The sequence below is a fragment of the Eretmochelys imbricata genome, chromosome 12, assembly GCF_965152235.1.
Source record: "Eretmochelys imbricata isolate rEreImb1 chromosome 12, rEreImb1.hap1, whole genome shotgun sequence".
Taxonomy (NCBI): Eukaryota; Metazoa; Chordata; order Testudines; family Cheloniidae; genus Eretmochelys; species Eretmochelys imbricata.
This window is the reverse complement of record NC_135583.1, coordinates 3,640,665-3,665,221: the sequence shown is the minus strand read 5'-3', so window position 1 is coordinate 3,665,221 and position 24,557 is coordinate 3,640,665. Positions and strand designations below refer to the sequence as shown.

General features: G+C 48.2%; 1 protein-coding gene across 6 annotated transcripts in view; it reads right to left on the bottom strand.

The window, feature by feature from the left end:
• Nucleotides 1–24,557, bottom strand: part of VAC14 (VAC14 component of PIKFYVE complex) — a 199,891-nt gene that overhangs the window by 162,260 nt on the left and 13,074 nt on the right. For 3 of the 6 annotated variants that reach the window (XR_013347723.1, XM_077831576.1, XM_077831574.1), the window contains exons 2-10: nt 20,435–20,585; nt 17,964–18,095; nt 14,274–14,441; nt 13,624–13,686; nt 12,269–12,376; nt 11,140–11,249; nt 10,292–10,398; nt 7,331–7,465; nt 6,293–6,442 (exon numbers count right to left, since the gene is read on the bottom strand). Coding sequence is in view for 5 of the 6 variants with exons in the window: in XM_077831576.1 (XP_077687702.1) it covers nt 6,293–6,442; nt 7,331–7,465; nt 10,292–10,398; nt 11,140–11,249; nt 12,269–12,376; nt 13,624–13,686; nt 14,274–14,441; nt 17,964–18,095; nt 20,435–20,585 (1,124 nt within the window). In the remaining variant the exon portion in view is untranslated. Of the gene's footprint in view, nt 1–6,292; nt 6,443–7,330; nt 7,466–10,291; nt 10,399–11,139; nt 11,250–12,268; nt 12,377–13,623; nt 13,687–14,273; nt 14,442–17,963; nt 18,096–18,194; nt 18,424–20,434; nt 20,586–24,557 lie in introns of those variants that run through there. The other 3 variants (XM_077831578.1, XM_077831575.1, XM_077831579.1) reach the window with 3 other exon arrangements.

Here is a 24,557-nt window from a genome sequence, read left to right as displayed (position 1 = left end):
CGGAAGGGGTCTGGTGAAGCCCCAATGGAACAAAGGGGAGGCAATATAGGAATAGCCTCGCCCAAGCCGCAAGAAGCAAGTCAGAGCATTCTTAGGGATAGTAGGGTACTATCGCCGGTTCATCCTTCACTTTGCCACAAGGGCGGCACCTCTGACAGACCTGATAAGAGCTTGGGGCCTGGAGATAGTTAAGTGGATCGAAACGGCAGAAGAAGCTTTCACAGACCTAAGGACGGCCCTTTGCAGCCACCCGGTGCTCATAGCCCCAGATTTCAAAAAGGAATTCATCCTACAAACAGACGCCTCAGAGGTAGGACTTGGGGCCGTCCTTTCACGGATGGTGGGGGATGAGGAGCACCCAATCCTTTACCTTAGCCAAAAGCTCCAGCCCAGGGAACAATGGTACGCCGTAGTAGAAAAGGAATGCCTATCGGTTAAATGGACCATGGAGATTCTACGGTACTACCTGCTTGGGCGGCGGTTCACCCTTGTAACAGACCATGCCCCACTCCAATGGATGCACACAAACAAGGAGAAGAATGCATGAGTGACTAGATGGTTTCTATCCCTACAACCTTTCCACTTCCGGATATAGCATAGTACCGGAAGCCAACAGGGCAACGCGGACAACCTGTCACAACAACACTGTCTCTCGTCCCAAGTAACCCAACCCCGCGGTGCTGAGCGGGGGGGGAGAAGAGATGTGTGATACAGGAGGGCCAGGGAGCAGTGGGAGATTGCTAGAGGGGAAATATACAAGCTCAAGGCTAATTAAGGCATGGTTCCCTGTAGACTAGGGAAGGTAGCTGCAGGTTAATCGGAGCACCTGCAGTCAATTAAGGCCCTGTTAGGAACCTAATAAAACCCCCCTGCATCAGGCAGACATAGGAGGAGGAGGAAGGAAAAAGGACTGGAGCTTGGAGGTGTGTGGAGAGATTTGGAAGACCTGAGAACTGAAGGAAGGGAGACCCTCCCCCAGCAGGGCAGGGAGACTCCCTTCCCCCCAGCATTTAAGGGCCGAGGGTAACCCCACCTAAGGGGGATGAGGGTACGAAACCCGCAGGGGTTGAGAGGGGCTGGGACTCAGAGCAAACCCAGACCCTTCCCCCGCTTCCCTCCTCTAACGCCTTCCCGGGCTAGCAGTGGGGCCCTCGGCACCCAAGAGCAGGGGCAAAGGGTGGCATCTTAGCTCCCCGCCAAGAAAAGCGCAGGACCCACCAGACTAACATCGGCCACCTTGCCACAGCCCTTACATAACAGGAACCCAGCTAGCACCATCAAGGCTTGCAAACTGGTTTCCTAACTTCAGAGGAAGAAATTCCAACCTTGCCCCAAAATTAAGTTAATGGAACTGAACTAGACGATCTGGTCACTTCCCCATCCAGTGACTGACTGGTATATCTGAGAACGGACCTCTTGGGTCCCAGTCCAATTAGTAATGGGGCAGGGTGTCCAGTCGCAAACCATACCACCCCATCTGGCACTGACCAGTCCCTCCATTGACAGGCAAGGGAAGGCCTGAATGCCACACAGGCTGGCTTTCTCAGACCCAGAACTGGTCCCATTTGGGTCAGGGAACAGGCATGATAGGAAAGTTCATACTGTAGCTGGTCTGGGGGTGAACAAGGCCTCTGGCTGCAGGGCTCTTAACGCAGCACGTATCACTGGGAATTGCACTGGTTTTTAAGCCATTCAACAATAGGTGGGGAAGGGGAAATATTTTCCTCCCTACACACCTTCCAGCCCCACCCCCCGTTCCTGAACCCCTCTAGCTGCTACCTGGAATCTACTCCCGGTAATACAATTCCTTAGGCTACGAGATACTGGTTACATCATGAAATCCAGATCTAAGTCAGAGTCTTCCCCACCCTGGCCAGATCTGCCTCTGTACAAGGAGCGGGTGATGTGAACACTGTTCATTCTGCTCCTGATCAGCTCAGAGTCACTGGAGAGCAGATTCTGCAGTGCCCAAGCCAGCACCCTGAGGGAGGGAGAGAGCAGCACCTGCTCTCCGATGGTTACAAAAGGCTGGCAGCCTGTCAACCAGCAACTGAAGCAGCAAAGCTGGTTGAAAACCTCAGCCTAGGAAGAGAAGTCTGGGGCTGTACATTTCACATTGCAGTCCCACACCCCTCCAGATAGACTGGCTTACATTTCAAAAGGCTGCTCCTAGACTGGCCAGGAATCAAATGCCGGCGGCCCCCATGGCAAGCGAGAATTCTGCACCGAGCCACCAATATCCCGGCTGCAGGAAAGGCTGGACCAGTCGTTTAAGGACTGAGCCCTGGTCTACACAACATTTAGATCGACCCAGTCACGGCACTCAAGGGTGTGAAAAATTTACACCCCAAGTGCCATACGTAAGCCAGCCTGACCCCGCTGTAGGTGCAGTTAGGTCAGCGAAGGAATTCTTCCAGTGACTTCGCTCGGGCCACTTGGAGAAGTGGGATATTGACACTGATGGAAACCCCCCAGCATCGACGTCGGGGGCATCGCTGGCGCTCGGGTGGCAGAGCTGCAGATGTGCTTCCATAGGGCAGACAGGCCCAGAGTCCCAGGGACGCCCCGGGCCAGGAACTGCTCGTCACATACACTGAAGCTGCTACGTCAGCAACTGAACAGAGACCAGGTAAAGTGTGATCTAGTGAGAACACCGCAACATTGCAACACTAGAACTAGGAGCGATTCACAGGGGTTATATTTAATGTGAACGCTCCTCTCCCCATGGTGCTAGAAATGGGATTTACTCGGTTTCATATTTGTTAAGTCAGTCCCCTAGAAAGGGCTAACTAGGACAGAGGGTTAGGTTGGTGCATGGCAATCACTTTTAATTAAGAAAAAAGCCTCGCTCTTGCATTGGCCGGGATCGAACCCAGGCCTCCAGCGTGGCAGGTGAGAATTCTACCACTGAACCACCAATGCTACAGCTGGAAAAATCTGCTTCTCCAGCTGTTTTGTTCACGCTGCACACCTGGTGAAAGTCAGGAAGTTTCTGGTTACAGCCCTGCTTTGGAAACATCTAAGAAAGTGCTGGGATGTGCCTTCCCTGGCTGCAGCCCTGCAACCTCCCAGCAGGGCTGCAGCCAGGGAAGGAAGCGTTGGGATATGCCAAGCCTGGGCCTCCAGTGCCAGGGCAGGGTGCAGCCTCCATGAGCCGTGCACATTTTAACTGAAAGAGCCACAGGCGGCTCACGATCCACGGTTTGCCCCCCCCCGCCATATACAAACGAAACTGCCAGCCCCTAAATCCCGAACAAGAGTGATCGCACTCCCATGTCTTCCATGAATTTTGCTATCTTGGCTACTAGGAGAATGGTGTTGCCAGCTGTGGATGTGCAGCCTGAAAGCCCTGCATGCACTAGAAAAGTCATTTGTTTCTGACAGCAGTCATCTGCGTCAGTTTGTCCTGAGCCAATGGCAAAGAGGTAAAGTGAACTAAGTGAACCTATTTTCAACACCCCTGCAGAAAATGTGATTGAGAGTCAGTGGATGATCATGCTCGAGTGCAATCAAGACTAACTGTTTTGGCAACAGACATCACAGGGGACCTGTTGCTGATCACCATCGTCAGCAATACATTAGGTCATTTTCTTAATGTAGATGCTACCTTAAAAGCAACTAGTATTCAAATTGGTGGTGGTGGTGAGCCCTAGTCATGGACCCCACTGTGCTATGCATTGCACAAACACAACAAAAAGATGGTCACTGCCCCAGACCTCTAGGTGAGGAGGAGTTAACTGCTAAACACACTTCTGTGTCAACTGTTGGCTATAAGTAGGATAGCCCCTATAAATAACTTTTTGGGTGAAGATCAAGCCACATTTAAAAAGATCCTAAGGACCTACCAGGCAGTGACTTGACAGGAGACTTGTGAAGTACTGTTGCTCTTCTTATTAGCATTGTGATCACTTACATGGCTTCTTACATGCTGCCCCAAAGACTCATTGACTCCTAGGATTAAGATAGAACTGGGAAATTCGCTACACAATGCCAGGTGTGATGCCATTGCCTGTGGTCACTCTGACACAACACAGTCTACTAAGGACAGTGGTCTCTCTGGAGTGGCCCCACAGGCAATGCCAGGCAGGGTCAGAGTGTGCACCCCGTCACATGCCAACGGAGATTTGAGGGCACGGTATGCTGGGATGCTTTTGTCCATCCTGGCGACATGGCTGAGAAAGCATGCAATGCCACTTCAGGGTATGAGGAGTGACTGAAGGTAAGCTGGGTTTTTGCCAGATTGACATTTTGTGCAAAGGTCAAACCACTTTTTACTCAGGATTTTGTGCTGACAGCACACACAGAACACTGCTGGCTGCTCCAAGTCTACCTGTAGCAGGGTACAGGTTTTTGACCAGCATAGCAATATGGGTAGTACACAGGTTTGATAGATCCTGAAATTTGGTAAATGTATGTAGGTTCCATCTACTTGATTGTAATTGGTTTCAACAATTCTTTAGATGCAGTTTTAATGTATTTCACCTGTGCTGTGATTCTTCAGGGCAGTTTTACAGTCTTTGTATTCTGAATGTTTCTTTCCTCTGTTTATAAAATGTCAACAGAAACAGGAGAAACAGACTATGCAGCAGAAACAGTGACAGACTATGCAAACTGCTGTCAAGTGTGCAAAGACAACAAAATGAAAAAAAGGAGGGAGGGTTATTCTCTAACCTTTCCTCACTTATCCTAGTTGTTACCAGACATGCCAAACCCGTGGGGAGACCACAGAAATTGGGCTTGTTTTTGGCTTAATTGGTTTGTGAGTTGCTTGTTGGCTAGTTTTTCGCTTGCAACTTGTTAGGCTTGTACATTGTTTGGCTTAAACCTTGTTTTTTTGATCGGCGCCCAGCAAGTAGGGGTGCACAGTGGGCCCCATCACAGTCCCAGACCGCACACTGGGGGGAATCTACTCAGAGTGTTGGCTTTTTCTTATCTTCAAAGAGGATTTATTTTCCACAGTTGCTCTGCAAGAGAAACTCACAAACTGTACAGGGGGAGCCATGAAACTGACTAGACTACAAGCTTTCTGAGGCAGAAACTGTGTCTTTTTTCCTCTTTTTGTACAGCGCCTAGCACAATGCAGTCCTGGTCTCTGACAGAGGCTCCTGCGCATTACCACCTAACAAATACACATGGTACTGTCAAGTGCATAAAGTAAACTGGAGAAAGAAGTCTGTCAATTACAGTGACCTTGGGTTTTACATTATAGTAGAAGGCAAAATAATTCAGACAGAAATGTGATTTTTCAGGTGACAAAGTCCCTTTAAATACTTTGGTTACTGGCAAGTGGCAAAAAAAGTTTAGGGACGCACATGCACACTACTTGGGTTGTACTGGTACTTGCGTGAGGTTATTACAATTCTCCTCAATCCCAAATAATGAAGCTTACAAGGACCTATGCAAAAGGCAAGAGCCATGTCCCTAGATTCCATGTTAATTATGTACTGACATAACTTACAACCAGGAATAAGGAAAAATCATTTCACTACCATGATGTAAATGCTCAAACAATAGCTTCCACAGACAACCCCTGCATTGCAGCCATTTGACTTTAGACCGAGCAAGGACTATATTGAGGCTAGACTGCGCATTGTAAAGGGGCATGCCAAGTTACAATGCTCAATGGTTTCTAGGATTTATTACGGAAGCACTCAGGCCTGGTCTACACTTAAAATTGCGTTAGACATAGCAGCATCACTGAGGAGCGTGAAAAATCCACACCACTGAGTGTTGTTGCTATGCTGACCTAGCCCCTAGTGTTGAGGCGGTGTTCCTACACCAGATGGAAAACCCCTTCTGCTGGCATAGGCTGTGTCTACACTAGGTGATTATGCCGACACAGCTATGGTGCTGTAACTGTGTCAGTAGAGTCCCTGCGGTGTAGATGCAGCCTCAGGCTCCGATCAGGAGGAGCAGATCCACTGTGCTGCGTGCTGTACAAACAAAAGACAGATCAGAAGGTCTCTCTTGACTGAGGACACAGTTGTGAAATAGGATTTGAAGTGCCAGGAAATGCAACATTTTATATGCATTTAGCAGACTGGACTGCAGCAAAAGAACGGAAGCCAATGGGGAAAGCATCAGCTTCGTTGATTCTGATGGACCGATCTGCCCAATCACACATCTAATAAATGGGTCCCATGTTGCGCTTCACAGGTGCTCTGTCCATCAGCTCCCCAAGGCCTTGACTGGAATATGTCTGAACAGGCAACCCTGGGACATGCAGGTGAAGCACCAAAATGCTATCTATTTGGGTGCCATCCTGACAAAGCCACAATGAAAAGGGACTCACCGCTGGAGGTCACCTGCTGCTGGGAGAGGGACTCCTCCTTGGGTTCCATCTGGAGGCTCAGGGATTGCTTGCCCTCATCCGTTTCGTCATCTTCTGGGATGACCAGCTTCATCAGGCTCTGGTTACACACATTAGCTACCTCTTTGATGCCTGAGCAGAGAGGATGTAAGGAACAATCTAATCCAAGATGCTTTACACCTTAGACAAGCCATGCAGCAGGGACCCAGAAGAATACATCAGAGCTATTCCCATTCCCTAACACACATAGTTCACACCCCCTGTCCAGCCATGACAGCATCCCTGTAAGCTATACATTCTGACAGCTGCCCTCTCACATTGCTGCCCACCACCCTTTTTTGGGCAAGGGTGGAGGGAACTATATATTTGTGGCAGGAGGGTTGGCTAATTCCTTGTGTCCCACCTCAGCAACCCCCGAATCCAAGTAGCGATCCTCTGCTCCCACATCACACCAGAGTACACAGCTGGAAGGGTCTGCTAAGGTGACCAGATATGTCCTGTTAAGTGATCAGACATCAGCACTCACACTCCGCAGAGAAGGGGCAGTTCATCCTGCTCGGATGCAGTGCTTCAAGGAGACTCAAGCATCATTATAGGAAGGGGCCATTCCTGAGTTCACACCCTCGTGCCCCAGAGAAGGTGATTTTCCCAGGCTAACCACTGACTGACACCAAGGGCCAGCAGTGGCCCCATTACACATGCAGCATGCGATTTCCCTCCTCCCCAGAGATCTTACCTATTTGGGTTCCCCTTCTTCACAGGCCTGGTCAGGTCATTTAAACCCACCTAGGGGCCTAAGGAGGGGTAAGATTGTAACATTTTTGTTTCTTTCCCCCCCTTCCACCAAACCCTCTCTGGCCAGGAGAACTGGGATTAGCTCCCTGAGGAGCTTTAACAATGCCCCCAGAATACCCATTCATAGCTGCGTATGCTTGGTGATGACTACATGACCGAGAGGAAGCAGAGACACTGGAGCCTGGCAGCAGTGCCTGCTTCCCCTGATCTGGGTAACAAGGATACTCTTTTTCCGGTCATCATAGGATAGGCATGGCAGAACAGCGGTCAGGATCCCTGAGGAGTAGGGCAGCATCACCCGACCAGCCAGCTGGATGAATTCCCTCATCCAGCACATGGCTGTCAGCTGAATCAGATCATCTGGAAAACAGGGACCAAGGAGAGCTGAGGAAGAGGCAGGTGGCACAAATGGATCAAACTCAACAAATTACCCAACATGCACAACGAGATGACACTTGGCTTCTGGTTTTGGTTTCATCAGCAGGGTCATAGTGAGGGGTGCTCTCCCAAAGATCCATCCCCAAAAGCCAAGCATAGCTGGATGTTAAAAATGCTTAGTGAAAGTGCTAAATGTAAACGTGCTGGTAATCATTAGGCTTCAGTGTTATGAATGTCAGTGGGAGTTAAGGGCACTACATGCATCAATGTTAAGTATTTATAACATGCTCCTCACCACAGGAATTGTACACCTACGTCACCACCACAACCTAGAGGCCCAAGTATGCTCTACATGTCTCCCTCCTTCTCCTGAGGCTGCTAGGGGATTTACTGCTTAACTCTCCAGGTTCTACCGCAGAGTAGCCGTTGAGGAGGCCTGTCTGCAAACACAGGCAGACAGCATTGCACTGGCTCCCACTCAGGGGGTCTCTTTCAGAACCACAAGGGGTAGGAAGATTGCTTTAAAGAAAATTCTGAAGAAACTAATGGGGCCAGCAGAAGGATGAGTGCTGATATGAGGTACCAGCCTGGCCGCATACCCAGCTGCCCCCTTCTTCCCACTTGGCCTCCAGCCCCCTCCACACTGGGGGTTTGTCCTGATCCAGCGACCCACTCACCAGCAGTGTGAACACCCAGTCTAGGCAGGAACAGCCTCTATTTGTGCAGATTATGCAAACCCCTGCTTGAGACCTGAGTGAGCTGCACAAATGCAGATCACAGCTTATAGCAGGTTTCAGAGTAACAGCCGTGTTAGTCTGTATTCGCAAAAAGAAAAGGAGGACTTGTGGCACCTTAGAGACTAACCAATTTATTTGAGCATAAGCTTTCGTGAGCTTTCGTTGCATCCGATGAAGTGAGCTGTAGCTCATGAAAGCTTATGCTCAAATAAATTGGTTAGTCTCTAAGGTGCCACAAGTCCTCCTTTTCTTTTAGCTTATAGCAGTTTACCCTGTCTCCACCCAAGGCTTGCAGCATTAGTGCAGTTAAGGCAGGGGGAACTGCCGATGGCTGAAGTTGGGGTAAACCCCAGGGAAGAGGCCACAGACATAGCAGGATGCATGGAATCAAATAAAACCCTTTAAAACTGTTCCATCAATAACCTGATTTACCCCGATTCAGTTGCTCAGGCCTGGGTGTCACAAAGTCACACCGGTTTTGCTAGAAGTGTTATTTTATAATCAATACCAGTTTAGACAGAGATGAAACTTGGCACTCCAAAACTGAGGCAGACCTAGTTTACAGGCTTACCTGGCATGGGTAAATTCAGAGAATTTAAATAGATACAACTGCTTTAAAATCAAAATAAGTATTTTTGGTGGTTTTTGCATGGGGTGTATTATCCATGTTTATCAGGTAAAACCAAAAATGAGAAACCCGAAACATATTAATTATCTATGCCACAGAAAGCCTGAGGCACTTGGGCCTAATTTTTCAGTCCTTGGGACACCTAAAATCCAGTGGCGTGCCATGACACTTTTAGCAAGGCATGCAATTCTACAATGGCGTGTGAGGTCACACTGTGTGGAGGATACCATTTTGTTTTACAAAGTGATAACTCCATGCATGTTTGGGCTCTGGCAGAAGTGTCCCATGGCCACACAGTCATATTCAGGGCTTTCGTGTTCTTGTGGAATGGAATTCTGGAGCGATGTAATGCAAGCAGTAGTAATTCACAGGGGTGACAGCATTAAAGGCTACGGAGCACAGCAGCATGCCCAGAGACCCAGACTTGCTGGCCACGCTTGCAATGCTTCTAGCCCTCGGGCCATTGCCTGAGCCCACCTTCCAGCAGGGGCAGCTCCAAGGTCTTTTATCTAATAAAGTCAGGAGGAATCTGTTTAAACCAAGGCATCTTTCCAAGCACATTCTGCTGAGAGTGAGAAAAAGCATTTCTGAGCATGGGACAAACCAGGGCCTGGATTTGCGATGAGGTCTCCGGTCACTCTAATATCACTGGTACAGCACTGGTGGAAACTGTCCGGCTGAGCAGTGACATTTAGGACATCAATATGAGGGATCCCAGTGACAGGGGCAAAGCCCCTGCTACTGTCGCTATACAACACTTGACACTCAGGCAGAAGGGGCGATAGAAACCTGCAATCCTGCTCCATTTTATTGGCGGAGAAACTGACAGCCAGTAGACTACGGTGGTGAATCAACCTGAAGGGCGATTGGCAAATGCACTCACTGACAGCTTCACACTGTGCCCACTGAAGACATTGGTAGAACTCAGCCACTTCCATGGGAGAGGACTGGGGGGTAGTGGTGAGCGCTTGTGAACCCTCAACCTTTTTAATTCCAGACTATGCTGGTAGGTGAACAGATATTAACTGTGTATGGTGCCTGGCTTCCTGAACTCTAACACTAGGATCCCATGCTTGGGCCAGGAACACAATTCTCCGTCAACTTTAATCAAAGAGCTTTCCAAGTATATTCCATGGTGGGAAGTTCCCCAAGACAGGATTTTCAGAGCCCCATGCAAAGCAGCTCATCCTCCCTTTGAAAACACAACCCTGTCCAAGGCCTGGTGCTGGTTCACCCATGAGTGAACCGTGATCCAACACAAGTGCTGTGTTGGTGCTGGGATTGTAGCCTGTTTTCTCGGAGGGGCAGGGGAGCTGTAGAGGAGAACTGTGCCGTCTACACCAACAACAGACTTCAATCCTGAATCAAAGGTTTTGGTCACAGTCACAGGGACCGTGGCTGCCACCCAGGCTCCATCCAGCACACTGGGCTTTGCACACTCACCAGAAGCCTGACAGTGAATCACTAGAATGTTGGCCATTTCTGCAAACTTGACGCTGGAAGGATTCTTCTTGATCTCTTTAAGGAACTCCCCGAGGGCCACCTCACACCTGCAGAGCGGAAGAACAACCAGTTAAGAGACTCATTCTCAGCCTACAGAACACAGGGACCATACACCAACCTTCCTGTGTACGTATGAACTGACATCAAGAGCCAAGGCATCACCAGTTAGCTGCAGTGAATCTGAGCACGTATCTTCTCCCACCAGCTGTGGTGGTCAGCACTCATCCTAACAGGGGGCTTGAGCGTTTCCAACATCAAGCACATGCCTGTGAGTTATCCACACTCAAGTTAACTCCCCTTGAGTTAGCCCAGCTTGAGAGAGAGCAGCAACACTACAAAATAACACTGGCTGCACAGAGCAACTGTGAGCGCTGCACAGACCAGCTGCGTCCCCACCGCATTATTGACCTTGAGCATCAGCAGCATTTAACCGTCAACCCACATCCCCTGCCAGGCCAGCTAGCTTGAGTTTACAGCACCCCTGAGCTCGAGATGTGTGTGAGAACAGGAGTCGGGTTAGGGGCTACGCTCGAGTTACACCTCAAGCTAACTCTGCCAGGAAGACAAACCCATGGTGAGCTGCTGCCTCACTGACCCAGTAGTCAGCATCTTGCCTCTCAGACACCATCTCTGCCTAGATCAGAGCAGCAGGAGAACCATGCTCTACATCAGGGGTTCTCAAACTGGGGTCGTGAAATCTGTGCATCTCTCACCAGTGTCCCACGCGCTGCTCCCCCTCCCCCCCGCCCAGAGCATTTACCCAGTGCTCCGCACCCCCCCACACTCACATCTTCCGGATCTCTTTGCTGTTATCTCCCAGGATCTGGAAGAGTCCATCCAGGATCTCCGGCAGGTAACCCAGGAGATTAATGTCAGGCACCGACTCTAGCACCAGGATCTAACTCAGGGAAGGAGCAAGGAAGACAAGAAAAGACCTAGTGAGTTTCAGAGAAGACTAGAAGTTAAAAACAAACCAACCACCCCAGAAGGATGCTTTGGTGCAGGAATAGTGAAAAAATGGAGGGGCACGTAAACTTGGTAATAGTAGGTGGTACTGTAAAGAGCACGGTTGTCTGAGCTGGGGGTACTGGACTAGATGACCTAATGGGCTCTCCATCGCAAGGGGCAGTGCGGGCCAATGGACTAAGGGCTTGGCTACACTTACATTTTATAGCACTAACTTGCTGGCTCAGGGGTGTGAAAAATCACCCCCCTGAGCGCAGCAAGTCTAAGCACTTTAAAGCACGAGTGGAAACAGGCTCCAAGCACTGGGAGCCGCGCTCCCAGTGCTCGGAGCCAATCCCCTCATGGAGCTAATCCCATGACAAAGCTTTGAAGTTTTCAGTGTAGCCATGCCCTAAGTACCAGGGAACATGGAAGTTCTCATCCCAGCTCTGTCACCACATCCTGCACACTAGTCAATCCATGACACCTGCCCCATTTGCAAAAGAGAGGGTACTTATCTACCCTCCAGGCACTGGAAGGGTTGTTTGTGCTCTTACTTTAAAGTACAAAGTGCTATGCAAGTTAGGCATGTGCTACGTGTTTTCATTATCTTCTGGGACTCTACAAGTCCATGGCAACAGAACTGCGGAGAGCTACTCAGCCAACAGCTACCGCCAACTGCAGGAAATAAGTTAGGAGTGACTCAACCTTTTAAGGAATGAGTGAGTGAGGACAAGACAAAGTGAACATCATGCATCTGCAGCCACTAAGTTAGAGCAGGACATGTGCCTAGACGCTATGACGATGGGCACACTGAACCCCAGCTGCAGTGCAGCCACAGCTGTTTGATAGCTTTCGTTAGACCTTTTTGGAGGACAAGAGCTCGACAGCCCTGGGCTACAGCCATAACACCCCTTGCTAGAGCCTCAGCAGTGGAGCAGACGTCACAAGTGGTATGCCATACACACTTACCCAGGATATGATGAACTGCCGGGCGTACTGGTTGTTGGAATAAATCCTCTCCCGCAGGAGCGGGATGAAACCCACGAGGTCAAACTTGTTACTCTCAGTCACGATGTCCTATGAAACAACCGCCATTGGTAGGTTAGGGCAGCGATGGGGCTTGGCCCCCCAGCGCTCAGACCCTACGCACCAGCGCAGACACCAGCTGGCCACTTCCTATTTTTAGCGAGTCAGGGGCTGAACATATTTTAGAAAGTGAAAAGTCACCCACAGTGGATGGGGCTCAAATCAGCCAATTCTAGGCATGGGCGATGACTCTCAGCTATTGGTCCTCGAGCCAAAGGACCACAGGGTGTGTCCTAACTGGTCAGCGAATCAGGCATCCTCCTTTGGCAGTGGTCAGTACTGAGATTTCAGAAACAGGTGAAGACTCACTCCGCAAAATGCACCAGCCCAATTGCACAACCCTGAACATGGAAGTGGGGGGAAGTTTCCTTGACTCACGCACTAATCAACTCATGCCCCACAACATGTGACTGAACCACCCGAATATGTAATAAGAAGTGTCCCTAGTCCTTTTTAGGGCTCACCTACACTATATGACAGATCTCCTGCAACAGTGAATCCCTTTGCTCCAGTCTTACGGGACAGTGGACAGGAGAGTGTAAGGAGGGCTGGACTCTCCCACAGTGACCCTCTGCTACCTCCCCAACACGGATCTCTGCACCATGCCAGGCGCTGGGCTGGTATTTGGGAGCAGGGAAGGGAGCGATCAAGGGGCCTGTTAGTCCTACGAGTTAGGAGGAGGAAATATGGAGGTTTGGGCAGGTAAGAACCACACTGTACATAGATCAGGAACTGGAATTAAAGGCTCCTACAAGAGACAGCAGCTTCTACTCTTCAGACAGAGCAGTCCAGCTCACCTGCTGGAACAAGGAACCCTGATGAGAGACAAAAAATGATAGAGACCCCACTCTGTAGCCTGGTGAGGGAGATGCAACCTACTGATCACAGTGCAGCCTTCCTCCGGAGCAGCATGGTGGAGACAGGTACTCCAATAAGCTTTTCATTAACGTTCACCCGTTGCTGTGTTAAAGGCAACTCCTCCCTCCCCCCAGTAATACTTCAGGTGTATGAAGCCTTAGCATGGAGATGGCCAGTGAAGCAACATCTCATTCCATCAGAGCAGCAGCCTACAGGAAAGGGAGCGATTTCCACAGCCACAGGATGAAGTTGTGATTGTATTGGCTGGTACAGCCTCCTGGAAATGTAACAAATGTATAACTCTGTCCCCCGTCCCCCACCAAGGGCCTTCTGACATGGTCCCTAGGATAGTCAGCTAAAAGAAGGGAAATGGGAATTACCTTGAGAAGTCGGTCCAGTAGTTCAGAGCCGCTTTTCACATTTGGGTCTGGATCAGCGGCAAGCTGCAAGTTACAAAAACAAAAATGCCATCACAGGTTCCAGGGTTCCAGAGAAAAACACACACAAGTGTATTTGTGCTGGGTTCCTAGCAGTGCCCAAGGTTGTTCGCCATGAGAAGACATCCCTGACACTTGTACAGGTTAAATCAACTTCATTTCTTGCCAGCAGTTTCCTTTCAGACTAGAAGTTGAATGAGTTTCCAGGAAAGGCCTGGGGAGATGGTTGCATGGGGCAGAGCTGGGTTCACAACTCTGAATGGAAGGTGTGACCCAGGCAAGAGAAGGTGAACAAACACTAAGCCTGATCTGAAATGCCTGAACACCACTTCCCAGCTGCTACCTTCAGCTCAGCTCTCTTCTTGCAACCACAGTGAGCAAGGGACAGACACAGCGAGGGTAGCGGCCTAAGCCTTCTACAGACATTCCTACAAGAGCAGGGCCGAATAGCCCCAAAGCCAAGCGTGCCTACACCCTGTCTTGCAGCAGGAGGGATCTGCACCGGTGGCCCCTTTAGTAGGGTGACAGGTGAGGGCTCCCACTCTGCACCTTCATGGGGGAGGGAAGGCAGACACAGGGGAAAAGCTACTTACCTTACTCAGGCCATCAAACAGCACATTGAAGTGTGGGAGGACAGAGCCTCTGGCCACCTTGACGATGTTATACAGGGCCTCGCAAGCATAGTACCGCAGTCGGCTGTCAGCATCATTGAAGCAAGTCAGCACCGGCTCAATCAGCTCTTTCAGGTACAGCCCAGAATCCTGATGGAAGAACAAGACTGGGGGTTAGGGCCAGTCCTCACTTGGGGTGGGAACAGACTGACCTCTGGCAGTGTATGTCATACAACGGCGCACTAGGACATGGCCACAGGTGGCAGTGCCACGAGGCATCGCCACCTTCACGAGCATTGGCTCGTACAACCAGATCATACCAAGCGAGCCTGTACCATCTCACCCTGGCTCCAGATTCACAGGGAGCCATCAAACTAGCATTGTGAATGCCACTGGAGGATTGCAGGCCTTGTGCTGCAAGCTCCAGCACGGGAACGGAGATCACTGCATTCTGGCTCCCTGATAACGCCAGGATCACCATTTGGACGTAACCATAGAGAGACAACAAGTCATTAAGACTTCTTTGGAACAACGATAGTCCCATTCCTGAAACCAGAGACTTCAAAACACATTTGTCCCATCACAGGAGATCACATGTCCCAAACACTGTCGCTATCAGGTTTGAGCCTAGACTGAGCCCAGGCTCGTAGCCAAAACTAGGTCTCTGAGGGAAATATGACCAGATGGGTTACTACCCCCTAGCTCTCGGACCCTCATGCATTAGCTATGGTGTGACGTTATCTGATTAAAATATGACTGTATGAATCCTTGTTGCAACCACTGTTCTATATTTGCAGCAAATTTTGTATAAAGGTTGTTGAGTGACGTCTATGAAAAGGTTATGTTTTGCTGGTTATGATTATGCTATCTGTATGCATGTATCATTTTTGTATGTGAAGTTATAAGTATTGGAATATCCATCAGCTTTATGGGGATTGTCTGCCCCATTCTTTGTGGTTTACCCTAATTAAATGACCATAGCTATCCCCCACTGAGACACTGGTCACAACCAGTTATGCCACGTAATATATCTGCAAAAATATCATCATTTGCCAGATATGATCATCTTGTTTATATGTTTGGATCACCTTTGTATTAGGAGTTATAGATATGTATGTGTCTGTATTTCAAACTTGTGCTATGCTTCTGGATGATACCCCTACACAGTTTGGCATCAGCACTGCCTAGCCTGCTTGATGGCCCATTTGTGACATTGCATGCCATGTGTTTTATGGAAATATGCTTATGAATACGACATAACTGGAATATGCTTTATGCTAAATACCCCTTGTAGGGTGTCATTAGAAAGCCTGTAATCTACTAAGTGCGTTCATCCTATTTGTTTGCATGTATGATTTCTATGTCTGGAGTTAGGAGAATAAGGTATAAACTTGTATCACTGATGCAAACATATTAAGTGGAGGCCATTGGGGGTGCTCCAGAAACAGTTACTTGAAAGTCTTCCTGTGTACTTGTGGGCCAGCCCATGGGGAATGGAGACTAGGGGTCTTACAGTAACATGTGGCTATGCCACCTGATAATGAAATTCATCTGAAATCTGGTACTTTTCCATTTAGAAGGAGGGGTGGAGACCCAGAGACAAAAGATTCCCTGCCTTGTGCCAAAGCTATAAAAGAGGATGGAGCAGGACAAAAGGGGCGGCCAGTCATGAGAAAACCCCTGCTTACCACCTGAGATGTCTGCTGGACCTAACAAAAACTGTACCGGGGAAAGGACTGGGCCCAGACTAGGAAGGAGTCTAGTCTATGAAAGAAGTTTATTGGAACATCTCTGAGGGTGAGATATTGCCTGTAATCAGTTTCTTAATGTATTAGGCTTAGACTTGCGCGTTTTGTTTTATTCTGCTTTGTGACTTACTTTGTTCTGTCTGTTATTACTTGAAACCACTTAATTCCTACTTTTTATACTTAATAAAAATCACTTGTTTATTAATAAGCCCAGACTAAGTGATTAATACCTGGGGGAGCAAACAGCTATGCATCTCTCTATCAAGGTTATAGAGGGTGGACAATTTATGATTTACCTTGTATAAGCTTTATACAGAGTAAAACTGATTTATTTGGGGTTTGGATCCCATTGGGAGTTTGGGTGCTGGAGACAGATTACCTGCTGAGCTGTTTTTAGTTAAAGTCTGCAGGTTTGGGGGGCATGGCCCAGATCCTGGGCCTGTGTTGTTGAGCCAGACACGAAAGCCTGCTGCAAGGCAGGGTTCTGGAGTCCCAAGCTATCAGGGAAAATGGACTCAGAAGTAATCTCAGCACATCAGGTGACAGTCCCAAGGAGGTCTCTGTGACCGACCCCGTCACACCATTAAGGACCATCAGCTATACAACTGACCCATTGAGAGACGGCAGATACACTTTATGACTCAGCAAGGCATGCAGGGATATGCCTATGGTGAGAACTCTATGGCTTCCAAGCCATGTGCTGGGCAGCTTGTGTTTAAAACAAAGGAAGCACAGGCCGCAGGGCAAGAGACTATAAAAGGCAGCTCCATCTTCTCCATTTTGTCTTCAATCCTACTTCTAGCCTCTGGAGGAACCTTGCTACCAACTGAAGCTCTGAATAATGGACTGAATGACCCATCCAAGCTGTGAATGTACTCCAGAGACTTAAGACAGCAGGTTTATTCCATCACTGCTACAAGCCTGAACCAAGAACTTTGCAATTACTGTATGTAATTGATTCCTTCAACCAATTTTAACTCTTACCTTTCTCCTTCTTTCCTTTCTTTCTATAAATAAACCTTTAGAGTTTAGATACTAAGGGATTAGCATCAGCATGATTTTTGGGTAAGATCTAAGTTATATATTGACCTGGGTGTGTGGCTGGTCCTTTGGGATTAGAAGAACCCATTATTTAATGAGACTGGTTGCAGAGAACCACTCATCTCTGAATCCAGTGGTTTTGGTGGTGATATAAGAACTGGAATGCCTAAGGAAACTGCCTTTATGTTTTCTTGTTAGCCAGTGTAGTGAAACAGAAGTTTACTTTTGTGGCTGGTTTGGTAAATCTTTTAAGAGAATGACCACCATTTTCGGGTTCTGTTTGCCCTATTTCTCAGTAGTTCGGCCTGAATTTGGCACTCTCAGTTGTGACCCATTAAGGCACAGTTACAGTACAGCACACTGGTTTCTAGGGCCTTGTCCCTGCAGAGATTTGACCCATTATTCCCAGATGGGATGACGTACATTGGAATGAGCAGAGAGATGGTCATAAGCGAAGAGTCTATTGCAGGAGCGAGTTAAATACTCAAATTGCACTTGACTGGTCCAGTGCTATTAGATTTACAAGAAGTTTTTGAAGACAGTTTTTTGTTTTCACCCAATTGGCCAAGCACCTCCCCAAAAGCTCTAAGGGCCTTTCAACAGGAAAACATAAAGCACAATGACTTCCACCCAAAGACTTCCTCTCATCACAAATACCCATCCCCTCACACCATTCTGCTTCTCCAAGATGCTGTCACCCACCAGAGATAGGAACTCCGCACCCGCCCCCCCCATTTCAAAGGGCTCATCTTACCCTCTGAGGCAGCGCCTGGGAATAGACTGTAGTATGCCTTGAAGGGCAACAAATTTGGGCTCTGTTGGGGCAAAGGAGAAGCAAGTTTCCATGGAGATGGCCCTTCACCAACACACTCAAGCTACTAACCTCCTGTTTAAGCCAGGAACCAGGGACAATAGTCCTACTGAAGCCAACAGTGACTGCCAAGTCTCCTGCCAGGTCTTCTTGCAATTGTTCGGCAGAAGGTTTCAATCCACTCATCTTTAAGCCATTTGATTTCTATGGAAATTCATCAAGTTTAGGGCTAGAATTCAAGCCATCCAATGGAGAAAAGTCTTCCCCTATACCAAAATACTGATGGGGGGAGTTGAATGTTACCTCAGTTGTGCATGTGAGATGCTCACAACCAGAGAGCTTCTGGTGTCTTGGGGCACAATCTGGCCTTGGGTCATCCTAAATATTCAAGGATTTTTTAAGTTTTTTCTTATACAAACTAAAAGCACCCTGGTGTTCTTATTCTGCTGGCTCAGCATTAGCAAGTCAACCAAAACCTCCTTCTTAGGACTGAACAGTCATGAGAGACAACGCGTCCAGGTTGGTATACCAGCTTTAAAAAAAAAAAAAGGAGTTAAGTTGATAGTGTCCTTTTAAATGAAGTGGAAATTAACACGGGACTTGTTTAGCATCTAGTCAACTTCAGCAGATGAATTAGAAGTACTTTCATGAACTATACCTGCCTCAGAGCTCACCTGAGAATTTGTGTGACTTTAAAGTCACATTTCCATTTTTATTTTTTATCTTGTGTTGCTATATGAAATATCCACACAAACAGAAATTTGTCTGACTAGCCTCAGATGTGATTTTCTTTCTAATCTAATCAGCTCTAACGATCCAAAATGTTACTTTTAATTATTGTAGGTGAAAAAATCAGAGTTGTCTGGAATTCTAAGTTGATGTCACCCCTTTAGAGTAAGGAAGAATGTCTCAGTGTTCACTAAATGGATAGTGAAAAAAACCCAGTACAGAAAGAAAGTTATTTCCAGGCTAAACAAATAAACTGAAAGTTTGTATTAATGTTTTTATATACCTAATAAGTTTCTGAACTGCATCCGACAACAGTTTTCCATAACACTTGAGAACATTATAATTTGTTTAAGTTACTTTCCCATCCAGCATTGATGCCCCTTATCCCAGAAGAGAACAGAAAACAAGATTTGTAGTTAAATCTGTGTCCTCTACGGGGGGGGGGGATCAAGATATTGTGGTGTTGTGGATAAGCATTTTTTAAAAAGACAGTAGCGAAAGGGATAGGCATTTTAATAAAAGGATTAAGAATCTGGAGTATCACCCAGCAGCAGAAACTGACGATTTTAGAGGCAATTTAACATTAACTCTGAGCCCTGGCCTTCTTTAAAGTGTATCCATTTTAGCTGCTTAGTGACTCACAGTCTCATTAAAGGGGAATTAAAATCCTACCACATGTGATTTTATACAGGGATAGCTTGTCTCTAGAGTAGTGCGCTGGGCTAAAATGCAGAATGAAGTGCTATAAAAAGACCACCTTACTTTTTCCTTCCTCCCTCGTCAAGACATTTCTGATAACTAAATGTGTATCTGATCCAAAGCCCATTGTGACTTCGGCCTGTGGATCAGGTTGTTCATGCACAAACCTCCCTGTTCTACTGAGCGCAAAGCTGGATCCTGCAGCCATTACTCAGTGCTCTCATTGAGGAGAATGGCATAAAGGAGCTAAGGAAAGAGGAACAAGCCCTTAATTTGAACAGAAGCCAGTTACGTTTCCCCTTGCACATAAATGTTACAAGAAGATGTCAGTGCAACAGCACCACACGGGGATGCACGTCTATTTTAGTGACTACTAGAAGTAGTCTAAAGTCTTATTCTAAAGTCCAATGGAAAGATAAAGTGTAAATTTATGTAATGGCTTACCGTTGTCTGTGCAGCCCAGCGTGGTTTGGGAAGTCTCTGACTGGGGCTAGCCTGTATTCTAGCTATGCTTTAGCCTAGTTAAGGTTCTGTGTATGATACAATAAACTACCATGTTGTGGGACTGAGTGGTGCAGGGCTATGTTTCATCATAAGCACATGGCATTAATATAATTGAGACACAAAGATGGTTTTCCTGCGGTATCTTCCAAAGCCCAGGCAATACTGAAATGTCTACTAAGCTCCCAGACCTGATCCCACACCTCCAGTGTTCGGTGGCGTTCATGGCTTTTGCCTTGAGCATCTCATAAGGAGCAGAGTAACTTCTGCTGCCTCTTCTGAGGTGGACAGAACACAGTCTCCTTAGAGACATGCCTTGTAACATTCCTGTTCACATCCTTCCCCAGCGCAACACCAGTGTTAATTTTTCATTCTCTCCCCAGCATATGGAGTTTGCCAATTACAATTAAATGTTTCCATAGAGCAGCCTGGGCCTAACACAGGGCTAGGATGCATACCCTCTCCTGGGTGCACTGGTGAGCACTAACTCATGGAGCAGGCCGTTGACATCAAGGAGCCTGCTAGGGGAACACTTTCCAGCAGCCTGTAGACCATAGGGAACAGATGCTCACTTGTGACAGTGACAGGCGGAAACAAACAACTGGGAACCCTACCTTCCCGAGAGCAATGGAGCAAGCTGCCAGGCCGATGAGCCCCCCTTTCCTGCTGTGAGGGTGCTGTGAGAGTGCGAACTCTTGCGACAGGATCTGGATGACATGCTTGATCTGCGCTGCGTTGTTCTGAGCCACAAATTCTCGCACCAACCTAGCGGAGAACAGAGGGTATGACAGAATATTTTGGCCTGGCTTCAACAATACATGGTTTAGAGTCTTGTGCACTGGCTACCAGACTCCTCCGGAAACATGGACAGGATGGGAATATTCATTACAGAGACCCTCAACTCAAGCCCTCCAGTGAAAGCCAGCAACTAAAAAACAAGGCAGATGAACGGGCTGCTCCTCACCCCTACCCCGTCATTTACCCATGCCTCACCTTGAACTGGTCCAATCACTTCATGAGACAGTGTGGACTCACTTCCTCAGGGGTAACCTCTTTATCTGTGACTTATTTAAGGACAGGTGGCTCATCCCCTCTTCTGGTCCTTCAACTACCCCAAAAATCCCCTGTGCACTGGGCTGGGGCAGGCTCCCTAAAGATCCCCAACGTCTATGCAGCCTTAAACCGGCAAGGCTCAGCACAAGCATTAATTGCTTTCTACAGTTATCACCCCCCAACCCCAGCCCTCCCAAGAGCAAAAGGCACCCTCCTCCTCCCAACCAACAGAGGAGCACGTGTGGCACTTACAAACCAGAGACTGGGAGTTATGACCCAGAAAGATTAGGAAGAGCATTCAAATGCATCTCACTGTGAGCATCCTCCTATCTCCCAAACTCCTTGATGGCTTTGCATTAAACTTTCAAGGGAGATGCTAAACTGAAGCAAGATCTCATGTGGGATTTCAGGCAACTTAGTTTTGGCAAAATTGGGGTCGGGGGAATGGACCACAGGTGAAGCTTCCCCATCATAAACCCAGAGAGAAACCAACAGCTCTCCAGAGTTTTACTAGCTGTCGGACACAGATCTCTGTATGAGGTTTCACCTCAACATTTTACTGCCATTGCTTAGTGGTCCAGCATTCATTGCTATGATTCAGAAATGGACAGGGGCGAACATGGATGGCCCCTGTCTAATCTGCCCTCCCTGCATAGATCAAAGCAGATCAAGAGAGGCATACAGTACCTTAAATGTATGCTCCCCAGAGTAAGTGAACTCCACTTTACAGGCCAGGCAGCAGTACTTTGCTCACACTACCTGGAGATACTCCCCAATCCCCTTCCAGACTGGCACTACCCCATGCCCTCCAGCCTGCAGTCTACTGCATGGATACAAAACCCATTTCTACAGAACGGATCTTGGTTGGCTGGCTGAGAAGGAAACTCCCCTAACCAAGATCTGGTCTACATTATGAGGTTAGGTCGAATTTAGCCACATTAGGTCGCTTTTATAAGCGATGCAGCTACACAACCAACTCCAAGGACGTAAAGAGCTCTTAAAATCGACTGCTGTTCTCCTCCCCGGCGAGGGGAGCAGTGCTAAAACTGAACTTCCTGGTTCGAATTTGGGGTAGTGCAGACAGCACTGTGCAATTGGATGGTATTGGCCTCCGGGAGCTATCCCAGAGTGCTCCAAGGTGACCACTCTGAACAGTACTTTCAACTCTGATGCACTAGCCAGGTACACAGGAAAAGCCCCGAGAATTTTTGAATTTCAATTCCTGTTTGGTCAGCATGGCGCGCACAGCAGAACAGGTGACCTTGCAGTCCCAGAGTCACAAACGAGCGCCAGCATAGGGCAAACGGGACACACTGGATCTGATTGCTGTATGGGGAGAAGAATCTGTGCAGGCAGAACTCCGATCCAGCAGAGGAAATGCGTATATGCCAAAAATCACACAGGGCATGGTGGAGAGAGGCTACACCAGGGACACACAGCAGTGCCACGTGAAAGGTAAGAAGCTCAGGAAAGCCTACCAAAAGAGGCAAACGGTCACTCCAGGTCAGAGCCCCATACATGCCGCTTCTATGATCAGCTGCATTCCGTTCTGGGGGGAACCCTACCACTACCCCAACATTGTCCATGGACACCTGCAAGGGGGGAGTCTCACGAAACACAGAGGAGGATTTTGTGGAGGAGGAAGCGGAGGAGGAGGAGAATGTGCAGCAGGCAAGTGGTGAATCTGTTCTCCCCGGCAGCCAGGACCTTTTCTTCATCCTGGAGCCAATACCCTCCCAAGTTGTATTGTTCCCAGACCCTGAAGGCGGAGAAGGCACCTCTGGTGAGAGCACATTTGTAACTACACTACAGGGGTTAAAAGCCATTTTGTTTAATGTTTGATTTGCCCTGAAGAATTGGGATGCATTTGCGGCCAGTACAGCTACTGGAAAAGTCTGTTAATGTGTCTTGGGATGGAGCAGGAATCCTCCAGGGACATCTGCATGAAGCTCTCCTGGAGGTACTCTGAAAGCCTCTGCAGAAGGTTTCTGGGGAGGGCTGTCTTATTTCGTCCTCCACGGTAGGACACTTTACCATGCCAAGCCAGTAGCAAGGAGTCTGGAATCATTGCAGCACAAAGCATGGCAGCAAATGGTCCTGGGTTTTGGTCGCATTCAAGCAACATTTGATCTTTATCTTTCTGTGTCAGCCTCAGGAGAGTGATATCATTCATGGTCACCTGGTTGAAATAGGGGGATTTTTGTAAGGGAACAGTAAAAGGACCCCATTCATGCTGGGCTGTTTGTGCTTGGCTAAAAGAGGATGGCCACGCGGTGTGGGGAGGGGTGTGCTGCACATCCAACCCCAAACCGCAGCCCCTGCTTTTAAATGGCGAACCCAACCGGCATTGCTTGCTCTGGGAAGAGAGGACGCTGCAGTTTGAAACCATTCCCACATGTTACGAAGGCGGAAGAAGCCAACCCCGTGTACTCTTTGGCTTACCATGGCTGCCTGGAAACCGAATTCTGCTGCCCAGCCATGTGTGATGTGCCACCATACCGGCAGGCGCTCAATTTAAAAGGCAAAATGAGACCTTGTACCTAAAGCACATGTGCTGTCTGCTGTGACTTGCTTGATTCACTGTGAAAGAGTCTCTTTTGTTCTCAGAAATGTAGCTTCTTAAATTGTACTCTCCCTTTTTATCTCCCCTGCAAGTGCAAATGTTTCTATTCTCCCTATATCAACTCCATCCCTGAGGTTATTGCAGATTAGAAGGTGGGGGGAAAACAAAACAAAACAAAAAAAAAACAAAAACACCCCACACTCGCAATGACATGTTTTCAGAGCTCATTCAGTCCTCTCAAACTGATGAGGTACAGCTGAATGCATGGAGGCATTCGGTGGCAGAGGCCAGGAAAGCATACAGTGAACATGATCAGAACATGTGAGAGGAAATGCTGAGGCTAATGGGAGAGCAAACAGACATGATGAGGCATCTGGTGGAGCTGCTGGAATGGCAACAAGAGCACAGACCCCCGCTGCATCCATTGTATAGCCACCTGCCCTCCTTGCCAAATTCCATATCCTCCTCACCCAGACACCCAAGAACATGGGGGGAGGCTCCGGGCACCCAGCCACTCCAGAGGATGGCCCAAGCAACAGAAGGCTGTCATTCAAACAGCTTTGATTTTTAATGTGGCTACAATAAGCAATGTGGTCTGGTCCTTCCCTCCTCCCCAACCCCTCCTGCGCTACCTTGTCAGTGATTTTTTTTTTTAAATAAAGACTGAATGGCTTCAAGACAATAGGGACTTTATTTCCTTTGCCAGCTGTGGTCGAAGGGGGACTGGCTTACAGAGAAGTACATTCACCAAAGGGGGCGGTTTTGCATCAAGGACAAACACACACAACTGGCACATGTAGCCTGGTCAATCATGAAACTGTTTTTCAAAGCCTCTTTGATGCGCACCTCGCTGTGCTCTTCTGATTGCCCTGGTGTCTGGCTGTTCAAAATTGGCTGCCAGGCGATTTGCCTCAATCTCCCCCTTACTCTCATGGAGATTGTGGAGCACACAGCAAGCAGCAATAACAATGGGAATGCTGGTTGCGCTGAGGTCTGAGCAAGTCAGTAAACTGCACCAGCGCCTTTTTAAACATCCAAAGGCGCAGTCTACCACCATTCTGCACTTGCTCAGCCTGTAGTTAAACTGCTCCTGACTACTGTCCAGGCTGCCTGTGTACGGC